Raw genomic sequence first — 21,914 nt, 5'->3', positions numbered from 1 at the left:
ACAAGCTGCCAGCCCACCGGAGCTCTCGACGCCTGACCGTAGATCCTCGTGCCCCCCCCCCAACCATAAAGCACCTGCCCTCCAGGAGCTCACAAAACCGGTCGTCTCTCTCCCAGCCCTTGGATGCCCACCCATCCAAGCTCCCACCGCCCTAACTAAGGATTTACCACCATGTCCCGGTCATCTGAGCACCCGATGCTTTGAACAACATAGGTATTTATGGCAGTCAAAAGTAGTATCTGTGTAAAATTGACTCCCCCAATTTGACCCAAAAACTTGGTCCCCAAACTTGATTATTACATGAGTATATTTGATATTTTAATATTACCCAAAAGATACCTTTATCACTGTACTGGGTATATGGAACGAGCTACCAGAGATAGTGAGGCCGGTAAACTTATAATGTTTCAAAGGCATGAATAGGACAGGTTTAGAAAGATTTGGACCAAATGTAGATAAATGGGATTAGCTTGGGTAGATAACTTGGTGAGTGAGAGCACATAGGTCTGTTTCCATGCTGTAAAATTCTACGACTATGATTCTGTGGCCCACCTTGCATTCCACCTTCTTCCTGGGAACACTTGTATTGAAGATTTCGATGGGATGCATTGATGCTTGATGTTTTAGGAGAAAAATGTGACAAAAGTTGAACCAGCCATGCATCTTAGAAATATTCAGTGCAACAGAAATAGCCCATTTGCATCAATCTCAAAACTAAATCTTGGGTGTAAATTGGGAGGGACGGACTCGTGGACCAAAATGGCCTGTTACCATGCTGTATGTCTAAAATTTAATTTTAAAAAGTAATTAATAAATATAAATAGTTAATGGGAAATGAACTGAAGTGTTAAAGAAGCACGTGAAAAATGTCTCAAAGCTGAGGCCTTGTGGCTCATTTCTGCTGAATATGTAAAAAATATAAAATATAAATTTATTCCCCAAAGCACAGTAATATTTAAGTAGTTCAGACTAAAATTTATTGTTCAAATTGAGCGTGCAGTATGAACTTCTTTAAAAAATAATTTCATTCTTCTTTACTACTTCCCTGAATATGATCAGGAAACGCATACACCAATCTGCTTATTTAAGTCACCGGATCTGATTGGGCCTTTCACCAGGTGCCCTTGGTACTTCTAACTGTTACATTAAATCACTGTTTCTCTAAATTAAAAATATATTTTAAATTGGGAAAAAAGACTAACCCTCTCCTTGAAACAGTATTCCCAAATTCTGAACAGAATCTTGCCCGTAGCTTTGGTTTTGGGAGCTGGGACAATATTCTTAGGAAGAAATGTTGATAACTAGACTAAGTTGAGAAGAAATTTATTCTGAGGCTTGTGAATCTCTGGAATTCTCCATACCAGAGACCTGTGAAGGCACTCAACATGAGCTAGATCAGTGGTTCTCAACCTTTTTCTTTCTAATTTAAGTATTCCCTATGTCAAAGGTGCTCTGTGATTAGTAAGGGATTGCTTTTAAGGTGGTATGTGGGTGGAAAGAAAATGTTTGAAAACCACTGTTTTAATCGTACCTCATTGACTCGTTATGTGCAGGGTTTCATAACTCCAAAGGAAATGGGCCAATGACAATTTTTCTCAAGCAAAATATTTCAGTAACAATTGGGTCAAGAGCAGTGATTCTCATCCTTCCCTTCCCACTCATACACCACCTTAAGCAAACCCTTACTAATCACAGAGCACCGATGGCATAAAGTGGTATGTGAGTGAAAGAAAAAGGTTGAGAACCACTGAGCTAGATAAAAATCCAGCCTATACGGGAATCTGTGTATCTGACCTCAACCTTCTGGCCTGTGGTCAGATTGGCCATGGACCTATTGGGTAGCCCACAGATTTGAGCCATATGGCCTACTCCTGCTCCTATTTTATATGAACCCCTTTTCATGTAAAACCTCTACACATAGATTTTTACATCCAGAAGTGGTTGGACAAATCTGGGTTGTTTTCTCTGGAGTGTCCAAGGCTGAGGGAACAACTAATGCCAGAGAATTATGAGAGACATAGGTAAAGTAGACTTCTCCCGTGGTAAACAAAATGTCATGTACTGGAGGATATGTGTTTAAGATGAGAGGGAGAACATTTAAAGGTGATGCGTGGGTCAAGAGAGTGAGAGACACTTGATACGTGTGTGGCATGGGTAGTGGTGTAAGCAGATAGGTTCATAGCATTTAGATGGTTTCAAGGCAGATACATGAATGTACAGAGATAAAGGGGACATGCAGGCAGAGGGGATTAGTTTAATTAGGCATCATTTTCGGCCCACATTTCATGGACAGAAGAGCCTGTTCCTGTGCTGTACTGTTCCGTGTATCAGCTATCATGTAAAAGAAATAAAAATCAGGAACTTTAGCAATTTTCCTGAATATGTCACATATATATTGTAAAATAGTTCTTCGTCAAAGGATTATTTCATACGACTAACTGTGGGATAGTATGATGACAATATTTGGTGAAACAAGTTCCAAAAGAACTTGAAATCGAATAAGGATGGCAGTCGATCCTGTAATCTGTTTCATGGATGATGGACCATTGATAGAGTAAGTCCAGTATCCCAGACTGAATCAGACAAAAATACTGTCCTTCAAATTGAAAGCAAGATGCAAGGCTGAATTAGTGGGAAGCACCAGCGGGTTGGGTCATTAAACCTGGGAAGGAATTGTTGAAGATCTCTGGGAAGCACTATCAACAGGGATATGGTTGAGCGGAAGCTGTTACAGGAAGAGAGCTGATTTGATGTGAGATTCCTGTCGGACAAACTTAGATTTGCATCCTGCACTAGACCAAACAGAGATGCAGTGTGGGTGTCCCGGATACAGAAATAATGTTAGTCTTCCATCGCCATATCAAGCCTTTTACAATGTCAGGAATTATATCTTTATGAAATTTTATATAAGATGCACAGTGATCAATTAATATGGAACAATAAGCCAGATCATGTTTGTAAAAACTGAGAGAAAAGCACTGGCCCCAGAGATTTAAGACTCTTATGAGCAAAACTCATTGTGAAACTGCAAAGCAGCTGTAGCAATGGGAGCAGGTAGGCTTGATTAAAAGGTTCACTTTTTATTAGACCACATGTGTCCATTCCGCACCAGAACCCTTGGGATGAAAATTGAGAGTCTGGTAATAACTTGATGGTATCCTTGGAGAGTGTTCATATCCTGCAATACCCACTGCAACCTATTAATGGGGCATCATGTGTGAGTTATAATGAGAGAAAAATATTAGACCTGCTTTTATTCCGCTTTCATGGCATCGCTCTCTGTGCTCATTACAGCCGAGGAGCAGAAGCTCTGAAAGTAATGCGGACCTGTCTCTCTTTGAAGGTGTCCATCTCTTTAATTCTGTCATCTTTGAATCAGTTCTTCCCGTTAGGCTTGCTCTCTCCCTTATTCTATTTCCATTTTTTTGCTCTCTCTCTTTTGAGTCACTTTCTTCTGCACATTCGGAAACATTATTGAAAAGAACATATTTTTAAAGAAAGATTATTAGAAATGTAGAAGAAATAATACTTCAATAATTAAAATTGAATGCGATCTTTCCCAGACTGAATTTTCCAGAGTTTGTCATTTTGATGGAAACTGTTTCATCAGTTTTGTGTATTTGGGATGTTTATATATTTGGGACGTTAATGCTTTCATCTGGAATATAGGTTACGTCTCACTTTGGGACAGGACTGAAAAGCCATTCAGGAGATTTCTGCAATTCATCCTCTGCTTGCTCTAGATCAGCCATTCTTAACTTTTTCTTTCGGCTACACCCCCCTTGGACTCTGCTCAAAGTTTATGGGGCCCCTTCCCAAGCGAAGCAGTCACATTTTGGTTTCTTCCGTGCTTCTCTCCCACCAACCACATGGAGAACAAGAAAAGAAAACAAGGCTTTTACTTAAATGTGCCGTGGTCCCCGGAAGTGGGGGTGCAGGTTCCCCATTGAGAATGGCTGCTCTAGATTATCTGCTAATTGTAAATCATATCAATTTATCTTTGTCCTCTATGAGTTCTAACCAGACTATGCGACGGATACTGCCAAACTGAAAGGGAAAAATCAACTGAAGTTTGCAGACTTTAAGAATGTGATTCTCTAATTCATTTGACATAACTGTGCCTGTTCCTGCTTAGAGGTTGACAGTAAGGGATTACAGAATTTCTCTCCCCCTGAGAGAGGTTATGAGGTCAATGGTTCAATGTGGGTATTGGAACCAGAAGTTTCTTTATTGTTTGGTTCCTGTGGGAAATTTCGCAAATGTTGAGACAATTAATATGAGTTGAGCCACTTTCAATAATTGTGATGTAATTTGGAGAAAGAAACAAAACAATATCCTGGAGCGTCTTTCGTGAACTCAGGCTATCCCGAAGCACTTTATGTTGAAGTCAGTACTTTTGTTCAGATATTCATCTCCACATTGTGGGCATCTGTGGGAAGACCCACATTTATTGCCCAACCCTGACTATAGTGGAGTACTGTCTTTTTGACACTGCAAGCGGCACTAATTTCTGAGGATATTTATGTAAATAAAATTACTGTCGTTCAGGAAGAACAAACACAGAGAGTAGATTCATTTTTACCAAAGGACAACGGGGAAATCACAAGGTCTTTAACAACAGATTTTGTTTTAAAATTGCACATTCATTTCATTAACTCAGTTTAAATTTCCCCGTTGCTGTAGTGCGAAACCTCTGGACACTTAACACATTGTACTCCTGGCATGAGGTTCATTTCCACTTACAACATATGGAGTTCAAACCTGATCCAGCTTCATTCTGCAGCTGTACAGTAGGAGTCAGCCTTGTCTGTAAACTAGATTTCCCCAGTAAAATATAGATCGGTGACTTTATTCCTTTATAAGAAGCCTGCAAATGACACTCCTTTCAAGCCCAATCATTTAGACTGTTGAACACACCTTATTATTGGGCTTAGAAATTCACTGTTACATCAATACAGAACTCACCTGTGTGTCACTCAGATTGTGGATTTTTTCTTCTGTCAAATTAGCCTGAATGCACCTGATCTTGGAAGCTAATCAGGCTCAGGCCTGGTCAGTACTCGGAGGGGAGACCACCGAGGAACATTGTGCTGTAGGTTTCTGTGAGGGGCGCTGGACAAAGTGGTGACTTACGGTAGACAAAAGTCAAAGAATTTCATCTATTTTATATTCTAAACATGACAATAATGGAACCTCTGATTTTACCTTTATCTCAGGTAAATCAGAACAAGAAATGTTAAAAGAATGATGGTTTACTTCAGGAGAAAAGAGTTTGAATCTCACCATGCCAATTGGGGGATTTGTATTCAAAGAACTAAATAAATCAGGAAAGATAAAGCTGAAGTTCAGGAAGTAACTGGATCATTGTAAAAACAATTTAAAAAGTCTAATTTATTAATGATCTTCAAGGAAGTTAGTCTGTTGCTCTCACCTGCTCTGACTAATAGGTAGCCTGTAGGATTGTAGTTAGCTCTTAACTACCCTCAGGGAAATCAGACAGGAAAGTAGACTTGAAGGACAAGATTGACCAATTTCCTACTGAATGATGGTACAATCTCAAGGAGCACAGAATCCTTCCTTTTGTTTCTGATGGCCTTGCAAACCACTCAATACCTGGGAGTTCAGAGATAGCCATATTGCTGACCAAACCATGAATAAACAGATAAATATTAAATTACTCAAAAAGAAAGATCAGCATTAATTCCTGCTTCTGATTGCAAGCCAGCGACCCTTGCTGGAAAATAGGGATGGAATCAGATGTGTGTTACAGCACAGGTGGAGGACATTTGATCCTTTAAGTCTTTGTTGAGCAATCTAATCAGCTGCGTTTTCACCTCTTTTCAAAGTATTTTACCTCAATGAGATACACAAATTCCTTTTTGAAAGCCATGATTATTTCCTCAATTACACCAATCTCAAATTTATATATTTAAGAAGCCTGTTAATGTGTATTGCCTAAATTCAAACTTCTTGGGGAAGGAAGAAGTCTATCAATACGAAATTACATGATCTTAAGCAGAAAAGTCAATTTAAAATTATGTTACGGAAAATGTCAAATGATATTGTACGTTAATATCAGGAAATTATGTTTGTTATAAGTTCCATTGTCATTTAAAGAGAGAGGCATCGTTCACCTCAACAATAAATTTGTAGACATAACCATTTGGATGGAAATTAAAACCAAGGAGAATTTGCACTAAGTTGCAGAAGGACATTAATAATGATGAAAACAATGAGTTTATGGTCATGTACATTCTAACTTGCTGCAGCTGGACAGGTACTTCATATAAAAAATAACAATAATATATATTCAATTAAATACAAGAGATAAATGAAAATAAATATTCACAGTTATCATTGAGCCTAATGCAGGAAAAAGGAATTAAAAAGTGGTGTTACATTCGTGCAGACAGTTCTTTTGTTGTGTCAGAGCAGTCCATGATTAGTGGAACAAGAGGAAGTTCAAGAGCCTGATAGCCATTGGTAAAAGAAATTGTTCTGGAACCTGGAAGTGCTGCTCTTCAAAGGTAGTAATGAGAAGAGATTATGACCAGGGTGATGGGAGTCCTTAAAGATGTTGGCCGCCACCTTGAGGCGGAGCCTCACATGGATGTCTGCAAAGGATGGGAGGTTGGAGCCTGGGATGGTTACGTTTGCTGCCTTCTGCCTTCCAGGACACGCGAATTTCCAAACACTAGTCAGTGTTCTTTCCACAGGGCATCTGTAGAAGTTTCAGAGTATGACATAAGAAATTTCCCTCAAACGTCTTAGAAAATATAGGCATTTGTACCTTTTTTTGTGGTTGTCTCGATGAGCTAGCTTCAGAAGAGGTCTTCTCCAATATGGATTGCCAGGAACTTGATGGTATTAAACCTTCTCCACTTCCATCCCATCAAGGCTGACAGGTGCAAGAATACTCTGCCTCCCCTTCCCAGAATCAACAAGAAAGCCATTAGTCTTGGTGATGCTGGAAACGAGATTGTTGTTCTGACACCACCCAATCAGATTCTTGATCCCCACCCGGTACTGACTCATCCACTTGTGATGTTGGCAGCAAATTTATAGATTTGTTGAGGCAAACTTGTCAGAGTTTGCAAGGAATAGAGCACAGCATTTAATTTTTTTTCATTTAGTTTTTAAAACTAAGCCTGCAGCTTCAGGGTGCTCCTGTGTTGATGATCAGTGTGGAGGAGGTGTTGTTGCCAATCTGCACTGATTGGAGTCCGCTGTTGAGGGCCCAGTTGCAGATTGTCAAACAGAGCCATATATCGTTAAGTTTGGTCATAGGTTTTGCTGGTATGTTCCGAACTGTAGTCAATGAACAACGTAGATATTCCTGTCATCCAGGGGATCAAACGGAGAGCTGAGGGCCAGCGAGATGGCACCTGATGTTGACCTGTATATGTATATGTATAAATATGTTTTAGGTCTAGAAGATATTAAAAATCTTATGAAATGAGGACAGAAAAGTAATCATCAATTTCTACTGAACTTTGGCTAGGTAGTGATTGATAACACTGTAATGAAATTATCCCAGTATAAAAAGAAGACACTCAGGGTGAAAAGAAAACAAATCATAAGGAGGACCCTACCGCTGAGGTGTATCTTTTTCAGAATAGGATAAGGAGATGTGGTCTCTTTGCAAGTCAATGCTGAGAGATGGCCCAGACTGATTAGGGGAGAGGTTTACACTCTTGGCTGATTTGTTCATTTTTTTCCACGCCTATGCCATTTCCTTTCCCAGTGGATATTCTAACTGTCTGGAGTCAGAGTGTGTAGCGCAGTTGGCGAACAATGAAGTACAGAAGGGTGATTTTCATCATTTCTTCTTTGGAGAAGAATATATTACACTCTGGCATTGCAAAGCCACCATATACCTGTTTTTCATTCTGACAAAATGACAGGAGAGTTGAGTTGTACATCGCGGTCCTTAAAATGATTTCATTATAAAGGAAAGCTATTACATTAGCCTTTATTGGATTTTTAAAAAAATGTTGGAGCAATATCCATAAATCACTTTATCAGTAGAATAATTCAGTCCAACCCGTACTGGTTGAAATTAAAGCAGGAAATAATCAATCTGGCTTCTGGGAGAAAGAATAATGTAGGGTAACTATTCAAGTCTTGCTGGAAATGCTTTCTTTCATCATTCATCTGTTATATAATACAATGGCCCTAAATGACATCAAATCATTGATAAAGGTAACATTATCCTGCATCTACAAATCAATGAATTATTCCAAGGGTGAGAAAACTGGAAAATTAAATGCTGCGATATGCCTTTGTCAACCAAGGCCACCATGAATGAGAATATTCATTCATTCATGCGCCACCAGCGTAACCAGCAATCAAATAATAGTGGACATTATTTCTCTACCAATTCCTTTTCTTTTCTTTTAAGCAATTTTTATTAAGGTTTACAATAAATCAAAGATTAAACCGTACAGTTATATAATTATATGCAAATTACAAGGAAAACGAAGAAAAAAAATCATGAATTCAAAACCCTGACCACGATACAAAGTTGGAAAATAAAATAAAGAAGTGGGTATCAAGTGACGACATCCTGGAAACAGGCAGCACAGCATCGAAGGGTCTGACAACAGATTTATGATAATGGTCCATAAAAGGGCCCCATGTCTTTAGGAAATTGGTATTTGAATCTTTAATGATACATCTAATTTTTTTGTAAACTTAAACAAGACATAATATCATTTAACCATTTTGTGTGTGTGTGTGTGTGTGTGTGTGTGTGTGTGTGTGTGTGTGCGTGTGTGTGTGTGTAGGTGGGGTAATATCTTTCCATTTAATCAAAATTGCACGTCTGGCCATCAACGAAGTAAAAGATAAAATTTGGTTTTGAGTTGAAGTCAGTAAAATGTCATCATCTTGAAATTATCCAAAAAAAGCAAATAAAGGGCAAGGTTCCAATTTAACCGTAAGAATCACTGATAATGTTTGAAAAATCTCTTTCTAAAATTTGCCTAAACTAGAGTAAATCCAAAACATGTGTATCAGCAATTTTACATTTGTCACATAGAGGGTTTATACAGAGTGAAAACAGGATAATTTAACTATAGAAATATATACTCTATTCCATTAAGCAATGTCATATTAATCAGATTACAAATGGAATCCAAAACCTCATCAGAGAATGAAAAATTCAAATCCTGTTCCCAGCTTCTCTTGATTTTAACTAACGAGGCCATTCTTAAATCAAGCAAATTGTCATAAAATTACTCTACCAATTCCAATCTAATTCAGAAGGTCTATATGAGCACTTCATCCTTATTGCTTCATTGGTGAGATGATGGGAAGGATTGTATTTTTGGTTAAGCAGCAAGGAAGAAGAAGAGAGCAGCTTCTGAACTCAGTGAAACACGATAGGCTGCAGAAGTAAAAACACCGAAATGGTGTAGGAACTCAGCTGGTCTTCTCAGCATTTATAGGAGACAAAGATAGATTCCTGACATTTTGGGCCTGAGCCCTTCTTCAAGGATATATCAGAAGAGGCAGGTGCAGGATATATCAGAAAGTCTCCGAATTCAAACACTGGGGGAGGAATCCAGACCAACAAAAAGGTGTTAATTGTATAGGATAAGGGACTAGGTAGAATTTATCATGTCTGTGCAAAAGGAGAGAGATGAGGAAAGAAGGGGGTGGGGTGGGTTTTAATGAAAGCCAGAGAAGTCGCTATTAATGCCATCCAGTTGGAGGGGGCCCAGACGGAAGATGAGGTGCTCTTCATCCAGTTTATGGGTGGTCTCAGTCTGGCAGGGCGTAAGACCATGGACAGGCATGTCGACAAAGAAATGGGATGGAGAACTGAAATGGGGAGCCCCTGGGAGATCCACGCTTTTGTGACGGAAAGAGCCAAGGTGCTCAACCAAGCGATCTCCCAGTCTGTGTCCAGCCTCTCCGACGTAGAGGAGACCAAAGCAGGAGCACCTTGCAGCTGAATCTTCCATTATGTGGAAGTCAAACTCGAGAACTATTCCACCTCCTCCTTTTAAAGGTGCCTAAAACCTCTCTGCCCAACCAGTGAGATGATGGAACTCTTGGAATAAAATACATTGGTCCAGTTTCTGCTGTAGCATGCTGATTAAGAGGCCCTTCTGTCATGGACCATCCAAGGTTCAGAGGCAATAAACATGTTTATCTGACTTCCCATTGAATGCATTTATTGGGATATCTGTTACAGGAAACCTCAAAAAAAATTAACAATTTCATGAAATGTGGAAGTGACAAGAGTCTTTCTCCCAATGGATCAATCCACCAACATTTTGTAATTTTTTTTTAAATTTAGGGATACACCACGGTGACAGGCCCTTTTGGCCCATGAGCTCGTGCAGCCCACTTTTATCCATTTGACCTACAACCCCCAGTATGTTTCAAACAGTGGGAGGAAACCAGAGCACCCAGATGAAACCCACACAGTCATGGAGAACATACAAATTCCTTACAGACGACACCAGATTCAAACCCTGGTCTTGATTGCCACATTACATTGCATTGGAGAAACTTTCAGCTGTTCAATGAAATTTTAGCTGTTTTCTAAGTTTCACTTCATTTTCCATTCTGTCATTTCGTTGGGTCACAAACAATCTGCTGGAGGTGACCAAAATCAGTGAGAGAAAACAAATTGTCAGAGTTTTGGCCTGAAACCTATTTGTGTCTCCTGGCATTTTATTGAGCTTATGCCTGTAAATTTCAGAAACTGAGCAGCTTGTTCTGTCATATAAACTAAGGCAGAACCATTTAATTCTGATACCTTGGGGCTGCACATGGAATTGAAGAACAAATCTTTGATTAACATGTTACCTCGAAAAACCTTTGTAGCACTAAACTCTGACTTCATTCACAGAGCATTTTAATTTGATGAAAAGAAATAACTTTTAATGAAGGCAGCCACCATAATTAGTAAATTCTGGATCGAATAAAGCCACTGGTCGTCTTCCCCAGAGCATTTAACTACAACAGATGTGAGATGTTTATTTTGTTTTGCAGTTTGGAGGTACAATTTTGCTTTACTAATAAGAGCAGGCTGCCAATTGAAAATCACCTGTGGCTCAAGCTTGTAACCACTTGCATCTGTTCATGGACATTTAGTTGCAGAAATCCTGGATTCATGCTACTCTGCTCCCTCGTAGCCTATGTGCTTGTCGCCTTTGCCATTGGAACCTGCAGAGATTTCACTGTGAAGAACTGACTGACTGACTATAAACAGGGGTTTATACAAAAAGGAATAATTGAGTCTTGAGTAAAATAACTGGCAATTACTGCTGGACAATCATCAAAATTAATCAAATACTAATTTGATGAATGGGGAGTCTCATTTCATCAACAGAAAAATAATGTTATAGAGTCTTGACTCCATGCATCGTGTATAATGTTTCTTTTATTATAATAAAGAAACTTAGATTCTCTTAAAATAACTATATTTGATGAGCTATAAAATTCATTCACAACCATGTGAAGGCATCCATCTTGAATCAAACCAAGCTGCAACAAACTAGTCTCTGATTCCCTCTAGTGGTCAGGAAGGTCACTACCACTCTATCATTGCATCCACTTTCCTTTTGATGTTTAATCTACCAATATGACACACTACTTCGGTATTCATTTCAATTTAAAGTTCAACACAAACTTTAAATTGAAACATCAGCAGCACAAACTTTGATAACACATGTGAATCTTCTTAATACAGGTGCTTGTGTCGACTCTGCTGGTCCTCTACTGTCTAGCACTGTTGGTGATTCCTCTGGTGCATTGCTGGCTGGATCTTCTGCATTTGTAAGGGATTATTTAACGATCCAAAATTAGTTTTAAGTCAGTTAAGAAAGTATCAAAACTCCTTGCCTGCAGCTGCATGAGCAAGCGAAATACCAACCTCTCAAATGTTTCATTTTTATTTGGTGAATAGCTTTCATCAAACATCTCGATGACCTTGTCGAACTTGCCCTGGTCAGCTGCCTCAAATTTAATCAAATACTAATTTGATGAATGGGGAGTCTCATTTCATCAACAGAAAATTAATGTTATAGAGTCATGACTCCATGCACCGTGTATAATATTTCTTTTATTATAAAACAAATGTATTGAAAACCTCATTTGCCTGAGGTCCCATCATGGTAAGTAGCAGTGAGATCTTCCATGCATCAGGTTTGTTATTGAGCATGAATCTTTATTTAAACAGCCTCCACTCATTGTTGACATTTCCAGTCCAATTTACAGCATCGGGTTCTTCCACACTTTCCACTTCTCTGCTGCTGTTGACTGATACGTACTCTGCACACTCCTGGCATTTTTTTCTACTCTGGGTACCATATGATGTTCCTTTTATTGAAACTTGAGTTCTTTTAAAACAACTATACTTTATTAGTTCTAGGACAAATGCATGACAGTGTGGAGACATCCATCTTGAATCCCCAAAGCTGCAACAAACTAGTCTCTGACTCCCTCTAGTTGTCTGGGGGAATCACTAGCGCTCTATTATTATACTGTGGAAACCGGCCCTTCGGCCCAACTCATCATGCCACCCAACTTGGCATACTGAGCGAGATCCATTTTCCTTCATTGGGTCTCTAGCCATCTCTGTCCATATATGTTTTGAAAGTTGTTATTGTAGCAACTTATAGCTTCCTCCAGCAGCTTGTTCCAGATGCGGGATGCACACTGAGTGGAAAAAGTCACAACAGTGTACAGGTGGGAGGGAATGGCCCTTAGAGGCCTCAACATTGTCTCCAGACCTCATGAAATAGCATGGGATCAGATCAAGCAGGGGAAAGGTAGCCACTGTGTTGGGTCCACTGTTAATTTTCATTATGACCTTTCACAGTCTCTTAAGCATTTCACTTCAAAGTATTGCAAACGGACATGTCCTTCTCAGTAATGTCGGAAATACCCCAGTGAACTTGAGCATAAACCACCTACTGCAAACAAGTGATAACTTCATGGCCATTTTAACAACAAATTATGATAATTATTTCCAGGTTTTCATGTTATGAACAATTTATTTCCTCTTAAATCGATTTTGCATTTTCTGCCTCATGTTTTTTTAATACTCCAGATATACAAAAAACTAATGTTATCATTAAGAAACCCAACAGTCACTTCCAAAGGATCTTTGTAGTACAGCCAATCTCACCCTTTCCTTTGGCTATGGCCCCTTTAGGCCTCTGCTCGTTCATATTATTTAAATGGAAACTGATTGCAGCATGCTGTCGTGCAGAAGGACTTGGGAGTGCTGATGCATGAATCACAAAAGGTTGGTTTACAGGTGTAGCAGGTAATCAAGGCAAATGGATTGTTGGCCTTCATTGACAGAGGGATTGAATTTAGGAGCAGGGATGTTATTCTGCAACTGTACATGGTACTGGTGAGGCCTGTGCTCTGCTGTAGTGTTCTATGTCCTTGATTTCAGAGACGAGCGAGTTAGCCTATGAGGGGAGATTGAGTCATCCGAGACTCTTAGATAAATGAGAGGGGATCTTATAGAAATTATCAAGGAGAGACTAGAACTAGGGGACATTGCCTCAATACTCAGGGGAGTAGATTTAAGACGGAGATGAGGAGGAACTGGTTTTCCCAGAAGGTGGTGAATCTGTGGAATTCGCTGCTCATTGAAGCAGTGGAGACGACCTCCATGAATATATTTAAGTCAAGGTTGGATAGATTTTTATATAGTAAAGGAGTTAAGGGATATGGGGAAAAAAGCAGGTAGGTGAAAGTGAGCTTATCATCAGATCAGCCATGATCTCATTGAATGGTGGAGCAGTCTCAACGGGCCAGTTGGCCGACTCCTGCTCATGTTCTTATGGCCCCCTTCCCTGTGAAGCAGTCAAGTTTTGGTTTCTTCCCTACTTCTCTCCTTCCAACTTCATAAAAAAATATTAGTGTTCCTTGAGGTAAAAAGAAAACGAGGCTTTAATTAAATGTGCTGTGGCTCCCGGTGAGAATGATTGTTGTAGACATGTGAGTGTCCAGGGATTCAACGGAATCAGGCAGCATCCCTGGAAAGAAAAGGAGAGTCAATGTTTCGGATCAGGACACTTTTTTGAGACCCCAGATGAACCGGCGTACTGATGGGAACTCAACAGTAAGTCACATGGGAAAATTAACAATCTTCTTAACAATTCAAGCGAAAAGAGAAAAGTTTATGGGAGACGCCAGGGTACGTTTTTTTATACAGAGAGTTGTGAGTGCCTGGAATTGCCAGGGGTGGTGGTGGAGGCTGGAACATAAGGGCATTTAAAAGACGCAGACAAACACATGAATGAAAGAAAGATAGAGGGTGATGAGATAGGGAGGGTTTCACTTGTTTGGTAGCTATACAGTATATGGGTTGGCACAACATTGTGGGCCAAAGGGCCTGCACTTTGCTGTAATGTTCTATGTTCTTGATGCCCACCAAATAAACTGCTGCATTAGATGTAAAACACAGTGATAATGACTCCTACTGTTGAATGGTCTGACAATTCCAATCGTGTCTGGTTAAACTTAAAGGCTAATTTAGCATAGTATACCCCAATGGTTCTCAACCTTTTTCTTCCCACTCACATATACCACTTTAAGTATTCCCTATGCCATCAGTGCTCTGGAATTAGTAAGGGATTGCTTAAGATGGTATGTGAGTGGAAAGAAAAAGGTTGAAAACCACTGACTCGTTATGTGCACAGTTTCAGAACTCCAAAGGAAATGGGCCAAGCAAAATATTTCAGTTACAATTGGGTCCAGAGCAGTGATTCTCAACCTTCCCTTCCCACTCACATCACACCTTAAGTAATCCCTTACTAATCACAGAGCACCGATGGCATAGGGAATACTTAAGGTGGTATGTGAGTGGAAAAAAAAAAGGTTGAGAACCACTGGTCTATACCCATTACCCATTTACTGTTTGCATCCCAATATGAGAGGATGGAAAAACAGATCAAGCAGAAATTTTTCATGCTGACCTGCTGTCTGCAGAGGAATTGTATTTCATTGTCTTAATCCAAAAAGAAGCTCCCATTTCATGACTGTGTCTTCCTCTTCCAAATGCGCAGGGTTGGATTTCCATGGAGACCTACATGAAATTGGATCAAAGGAAGGCCTGAAAGGACGAAAACTCCAAAAAGTATTTGAGAGCTTTGCATGGAATATCACTGTATTAAAAGTAAGTAATTTCATTGAGTGGACATCTGTTGATCTCCTAGAACTTTCAAATGGTGAGTGTCTTACCCACTTTGATATACTCCCAATCAAAATCTGATGGTGAATTCTATCTACTATAATTCACCCTTTCCTGAAGGGCACAGAGTTATTTCATTTAAATGATAACATTTGGCTTTAAATGATCTTCAGAAGATGCTTGGTAATCTTGGTACCCTAAGCTACTACCTTGGAGGTTCATATCATGCCTTAGATATTAAAATCTATATACATTAAATATTTACTCGACATGAACTTGATATCCTTAGATTCCTGGGGCATTGGGATAGTATGATTAGATTAATGTATAATTCATTTTACCTTATGACCCAGAATGTGCAAGGGGAATAGCAATGATGGCAGCAGTGATTTCCTTATTAATGGAGGAGATTTGACAACAGGCTGTAGGCGATACATTTGGCTCAGTAAATGAGAAACTTCAGGTATTAGTCTGCTCTCACAATCATCTCCAATATAACTGAACTGACGAGATCTTTAACTTCTTACGAACTATTTTTGCTGAAAGTATTGCAATTTGTTGAATGAGTTCCAAACGAATTTTTAATGGAATATCAAGCCATAATTACTATTTTACAATTCTGCCTCCAAAGCACTAACTTTACTGTGGAGATTATTATTCTTTCAGATAAATATTTCAAATCCATGCTCTTTAAGAGTATAAACAGCTAAAAAAAAAATTATTTGGTTAAAATGGGTTATTTTCTACATTTAAAGTTATAAATTTAGACACACAGCCCTTTTGGCCCACGAGCCCGTGCCGCCCAATGACACCTAATTATCCTACACTCCTGGTACATTATGATTGCTGGGAGGAAACCTACACAGACAAGGGGAAAACGTACAAACTCCTTACAGCCAGCACCAAATTTGAACCCCAATTACTTGCGCTGAAACAGCATTGCACCAAAACAAACCAGGCCATGATCCCTTATGTTGCTCCAGGAAGGGAACAGAGTAGTGAGATTGGCCAAAAGTGACCGAGAAGGCAGAATTGTCCCCTCTGCAGGCATTTATTTTCCGGTTCATCGCCTTAGTGAAATCTGAGAAATTGAGAATATATATTTTCTAAACGACTGTTGGTTAACTAAAATAAATAGTAATGCAGTTATTTTAACATTATGAACGTCCTTGAGGCTAATCCTGATGCCATTTTGCCAGCCGCTGGTAAAAATGTAAAGAGTCGGGAATGATCCTTTGATTTTTGACATTATCCCCTTCCTTAGATCCTCCCACTATGGGGCACAGCTGTGATTGGGGCCTCATCAGAGAACAACTGACCCACAACTGAAAGCATTCATGCATGATGAAGAGTGAGGGAACTCTTAGAAAACTGTAAGAAAGAATTGTTCTGCATTCCTACTTAAAGCAAATTATAAGCAATGTCCATAGCTCATAGGCTAACCATTGGATCATGGCTTCAATCAAGGATGGCACGGTTGGTGTAGTGGTCAGCGCAATGCCTTTACCGCACAAGCAATCGGGATTGGGTTCAAATCCCATGCTGTCTGTCAGGAATTTATATGGTCTCCCTGTGTCTGCAAAGGTTTTCCCTGGGGGCTCCAGTTTCCTCTCACCCTCCAAAACATACCAGGGGTTTTAGGTCAATTGGCTGTAATTGGGTAGTATGGACTCGTGGGCAGAAAGGGCCTGTTTTGTCTAAATTTTAAAAAATTTAAGGACTATTTTGTTAGATCATCCTGTCTGGCCTGCCTTTGTCAATCACAAGAAATCTCCAGTAATCCGGCACCCATGGTAACACTGACAGACGGCTTGCTGGATTTCTTGCAAAGCAAACATTCTTCCTGCACAAGTTCAGGATTTGCAGGATTAAATTTATCCTTGTTTTTGTGAACAGGATGTAGCCAGCCATCTAGCTATATTCCACTCCATCAGGAGATGCCAGTGTTACGGCTGAATCAGGACAACTAAAAATAAGAAAAGGATTCATTGTAATTTGTATACTCGAGTGAACTTTGTCTGAGAGATGGTTTATCAAATCTTAAACCAGTGTCCAAATAAATAAATGAAAATGTAGCAATTGTGAATAATTACCAAACCCAATATTTGTCAGCAGACTTGCAATATCAATTAAATAATTGCAGGTCTCCTTTATTAATTTAGTATCTTCAGCAAAAGCAGTATTCTTGTTGTGGCTTTAACGAATATTTCAAATATGGGCAGCAAGGTTAGCGTGACACTATTATTTATAGCGCCAGCAGCCTTAGTTCAAATCCGTCAATGCCCGTAAGGAATTTGAACATTTTCCCTGTGTCTGCATGGGGTTTTCTGCGGGTGTTCCAGTTTCCTCCCTCCCTCCAAAACCCACGGGGTGGTAGGTTAAATTGGGTCTAATTGGGATGCATGAGTTTAAATGACTGGAATCGGCTGTAAATAATTTTTTTTTAAAGTGAATTTAAATAGCACCTTCAGCGTGACAACTTTCCTCAAGCTGCTTTGTGGGAGTTTTAACAATCAAACATTAACCCCAGGCTTTGTTAAGAAATTAGGCTGGACGACCATAAATCTGTTCAAAGCCTCTCGAAGATTGGGTGAAAGGAGGAGAGTTTTAGAGTTGGTCACAATTCAAGGATCAACACCACCCAGAATGAAAGCCTCCTGGAGATTTCTGAGAGGAAGGGATGGAGAAATTTGAAAACCAGTCAGATTATATAAAAGAATATGGCTGGGGATCATGTCAAGCGCTCATCGCCATTACCTGAAATATATTTTCTGTCAGATATTTCTCAAAAGAATCATTCTATCTGTGTCGTATGTACCAAAACCCTTTATCGAGACAAAGGGTCATGGCTTGAAATGTAGACCATTCTTTTTCTCCCCCCCGATGCTGCTCACCCTGTTAATATCCCCCAGCGGATGGCATTTAGCTTCGGATTCTCCTGCGTTTCTCCTATGTAGTTTGCATGATAGTTAACAGTTACGTCCCAATTATCTGCAGGAACGTGCATGAAGACTTTGAAATATATATTACTTTTTCTCATTCAAAGGTAGGCATACTGTTCAGGGCATTTATAGGGAGCATGGTGCCTCCCAGTGGTGGGTTTCAGGTATTGCTCTACATCGCACCCACAATACAGTTCAAAGCCATCCATGGATCCTCCCTGACCCACTGAGTTCTTCCAGCATGTTATGTGTTGCTCCAGTTTAATACAATGTCTCTCAACTGTGGATAAATGTTGTTAGTTTTAAAATCAAAGCAAAGGGCAGGAGGATGGTGGAACACTTCCAGTTTCATGGTGTTTTTACTTGAAGTGGTTTTAACGTCTTCAATGCTGTGGTTACTGAGATTAATATGTCTGTGGAAGATGGGCTTTGCAGGCAAAGCCAGCTTTTATTGTTGATCTTAAACTGAGGATGGAATTAAAGATCAGCCTCCTTGGTGGTTATGGAGTCCATGTTGATGAAAAATAACTATTTATCAGACTGGAGGTTTCAGGATGAAAAGTTCAGGCTACAGTTGATCTATGTGTGATCTGGAGGGCATTAAGTGCAGAAGGTACCAAACATCCAAGCAACATCTATAATACAACACTTCATTAGGTGGACACTGAATCTGTGCCGAATCATATTAGTGAATGAAAAGGAATCACGGCCCCAGGCCCTCTGAAGAGAATGCATCTTGTGCCGCTGTCTCAGATGAGTCGCCTTCACTTACATCCCTCTGATGCACACGTTGACAGAGGGTGATTAATGGGGTCACTCTTCAGGCACTGACATGGAAGTGACAGGGGTTTTAGGCCAGCTCATAGCCGTTCCCTCAACCCTTTTTCCTAACAGCGTGGCTGCTGCTTCCTGAACTCATGCAAACCATGAAAGTGTCATTGGTTTTGCTCCCATTTTCCACCCAGCTCTCACCTCCATGTTGTCTATTCCTCTTTCTCCATTTCCATCTCAGGCTATAGTTTAGATACCAGCAACCATGACAAGCCCATCGATGCACAGCTAGCTTCACAATTCTTCCTTCCACTCTGCCTCTTGTTCCATTCTCCCAATTCCTCCATCATGTCACAAAATTTGTTGCTTTGTGGCAGCATTACCGTGCAAATTTACATTTGTAATGTAAAATTACATTTAGAAATAAATAAATTAGTCTAAAAATAAGAGGAAGGGAGGTATCATCTATGGTTCATTGTCCATTCAGAAATCTGAAGGCAGAGGGGAAGGAATCCACAGGATTCAACATTGGTTACACAGGAGGAGCCTATGGCAGTGGATGACTGCTTCTCAGACTGGAGGCCTGTGACTCGTGGTGGACCTCGGGGATCAGTATTGGGGCCATTGTCATCTATATCAGTGATCTGGATGAAATGCGGTAAATTGGATCAGCAAGTTTATAGATGACGCTAAGATTGGAGGTGTTGTGGATGGCGAGGAAGGCTTTCAAAGCTTGCAGAGGGATTTGGACCAGCTGGAAAAATGGGCTGAAAAATGGCCAATGGAATTTAATGCAGACAAGTGTGAGGTTTTACATTTTGGAAGGACAAACCAAGAAAGGACATACACAGTAAATGGTAGGGAACTGAAGATTGCAGTAGAATAGAGGGATTTGGGAATACAGATCCATTCTGAAAGTGGCGTCACAGGTGGATAGGGTTGAAAACAGAGTTTTTGGCATCTTGGCCTTTGTAAATCAAAGTATTGAGTATAGGAGTTGGGATATTATGGCAAAATTGTACAAGACATTGGTAAGACCAAATATGGAGTTTTGTGTGCAGTTTTGGTCACCTAACGACAGGAAAGATATCAATAAGATTGAAAGAGTGCAGAGAAGATGTTTCCCAGTTTTCAAGAACTGAGTTATGGAGAAAGATTAAATAGGTTAGATCTTCACTGTATGAAAAAAAGTTGGTCTGATGAGTTTACTGAGACTATTGGTCATATGCTAGGAAGTACTGCATTCCAGAGGTTAAGGGGCCAGGTATAAAGTAACTGGTTGGGGTGCAGGTCAGTGGCTCTTGGGAGAATAATAGTTTGGCATGGACTAGAGGGCTAAAGGGCCTATTTCTGTGCTGCATTGCTCTATGTTTCTGTGGTTCAATATTTTTTGTCCCATTGGGTGCTTGCCTTAAGGCTCCTGTACCTCCTTCCTGATGGTAGCCATGAGAATAGGGCATGGTCTGGGTGATAGAGGCTGCTTTCTTAATACACCGCCTCGTGAATATCCTTGATGGAGTGAAGACTGGTGCCCGTGATGATGCTGGCTGAGTTCACAACTCTCTGGAGTTTTTTTTCCTGTCCTGTGCATTGGCACCTCCATATCAGACAGTGATGCAACCAGTCAGAGTGCTCTCCACGGTCCACCTGCAGACATACCAAATCTCCTCAAACTCCTCTTGAAGTATAGCTGCTGGTGAGTGATTGCATCGACATGGAGGGCCCAGGACAGATCTGAGATGTTGAAACGCAGAAACTCTTAACTTTTCCATTGCTTAAACCCTCAGTGAGGACTTGTTCATGTTCTCCTAACTTTAACTTTCCGAAGTCCACAATCAGCCCCTTAGGTTGTTAACGCTGAGTTCAAGGTTGATGTTGTGACACTATTCAACTATCTATCTCCCTCTTGTACTCTTCCTCATTACCCAGTTTTTGTTTTTGATGCAGTAGTAAACCCTCTTGAAAAGTAAATGGTAAAGATGAAGAGGAGAGTGGTTGAGCAGGATTGATGTGGGCAAGGGAATGCCAACGTGTGTGTGTGTGTGTGTGTGTGTGTGTGTGTGTGTGTGTGTGTGTGTGTGTGTGTGTGTGTGTGTGTGTGTGTGTGTGTGTGTGTGTAAATATATATATATTGATATAAATGTATATAGAGAGATGCACACACAAAAGCACACAAGATATCCACATTCAAACACACTGCATGCATTCAGACAGAAACTTGCCTACCCATGTCCTCATGTGTATGCTGAGACACTCTGTTGTTCCTGACATTTGGTCCTGATAAACAGCACGCTAAGACCCATGCAGGTACCAAGAAGCAGCATGTCCTCCCTTTCATCAGTTCCCTCTTACAGTTCAAGAGGAAACCACAATGCTTAAAATAAACCAACTGACATGGCGGAGAACTGTACAATACCGAAAATACAGATTGATTGGATTCACCCAGTCAGTCCTCAGCAGTATATTTCAACCTGTGGTAATTGGGTTAACACCTTGACAACCGGCTCTCCCTGCTTCTCCCAACCTCGATCTAAGCAATTTTTTTTAAATAAAATGGTTTCTCCTTTTGATGTCCATGTAATTCATGGTTCACTTTAATGTGAAATCCAGACCATTTTCTAGCCCTCCATTTCCTAACGAGTATAGTTCCTCTATTGCCTTTCCTAAGATTTAATCTTTTTATAGGTGTAATTTGATCATTTACATGTAAAGAGTACCCAGAAAAACACACTCAGGATACATGTGTACAAATAAAAACATGTATAAAAAGATAGGCAGTTCACTACATACCCACCTCAAACGCACATATCAGTATTTACACGAACATTCATGTGAAATTGTTATTTTTCAGTAACCAGATCCTTCTGATTTATATGTAATAATTGTACCCCATAAGATATATCCCAGACGAAACTGCATGATCAGCGATCAGGTCTGGGGTTCAAATCCTGCGAGTTTGTATGTTCTCCCCGTGTCTGCATGGGTTTTCCCTCGGGGCTCCAGTTTCCTCCCACCATTCAAAAAAGTGCCGG

General features: G+C 40.1%; 1 protein-coding gene across 2 annotated transcripts in view; it reads left to right on the top strand.

Moving 5' to 3' along the window:
- The window catches only part of LOC138747732 (inactive phospholipase C-like protein 2), a 190,444-nt gene that overhangs the window by 164,852 nt on the left and 3,678 nt on the right, over positions 1-21,914 (top strand). For both annotated transcript variants that reach the window (XM_069907246.1, XM_069907247.1), the window contains one exon: positions 15,045-15,154. In XM_069907246.1, the coding sequence (XP_069763347.1) occupies positions 15,045-15,154 (110 nt within the window). The remainder of the gene's footprint in view (positions 1-15,044; positions 15,155-21,914) is intronic.

This window comes from Narcine bancroftii, chromosome 12 (assembly GCF_036971445.1).
Source record: "Narcine bancroftii isolate sNarBan1 chromosome 12, sNarBan1.hap1, whole genome shotgun sequence".
Taxonomy (NCBI): domain Eukaryota; kingdom Metazoa; phylum Chordata; class Chondrichthyes; order Torpediniformes; family Narcinidae; genus Narcine; species Narcine bancroftii.
Note: the sequence above shows the minus strand (reverse complement) of the source record. Positions and strands in the feature narration are given on the sequence as shown.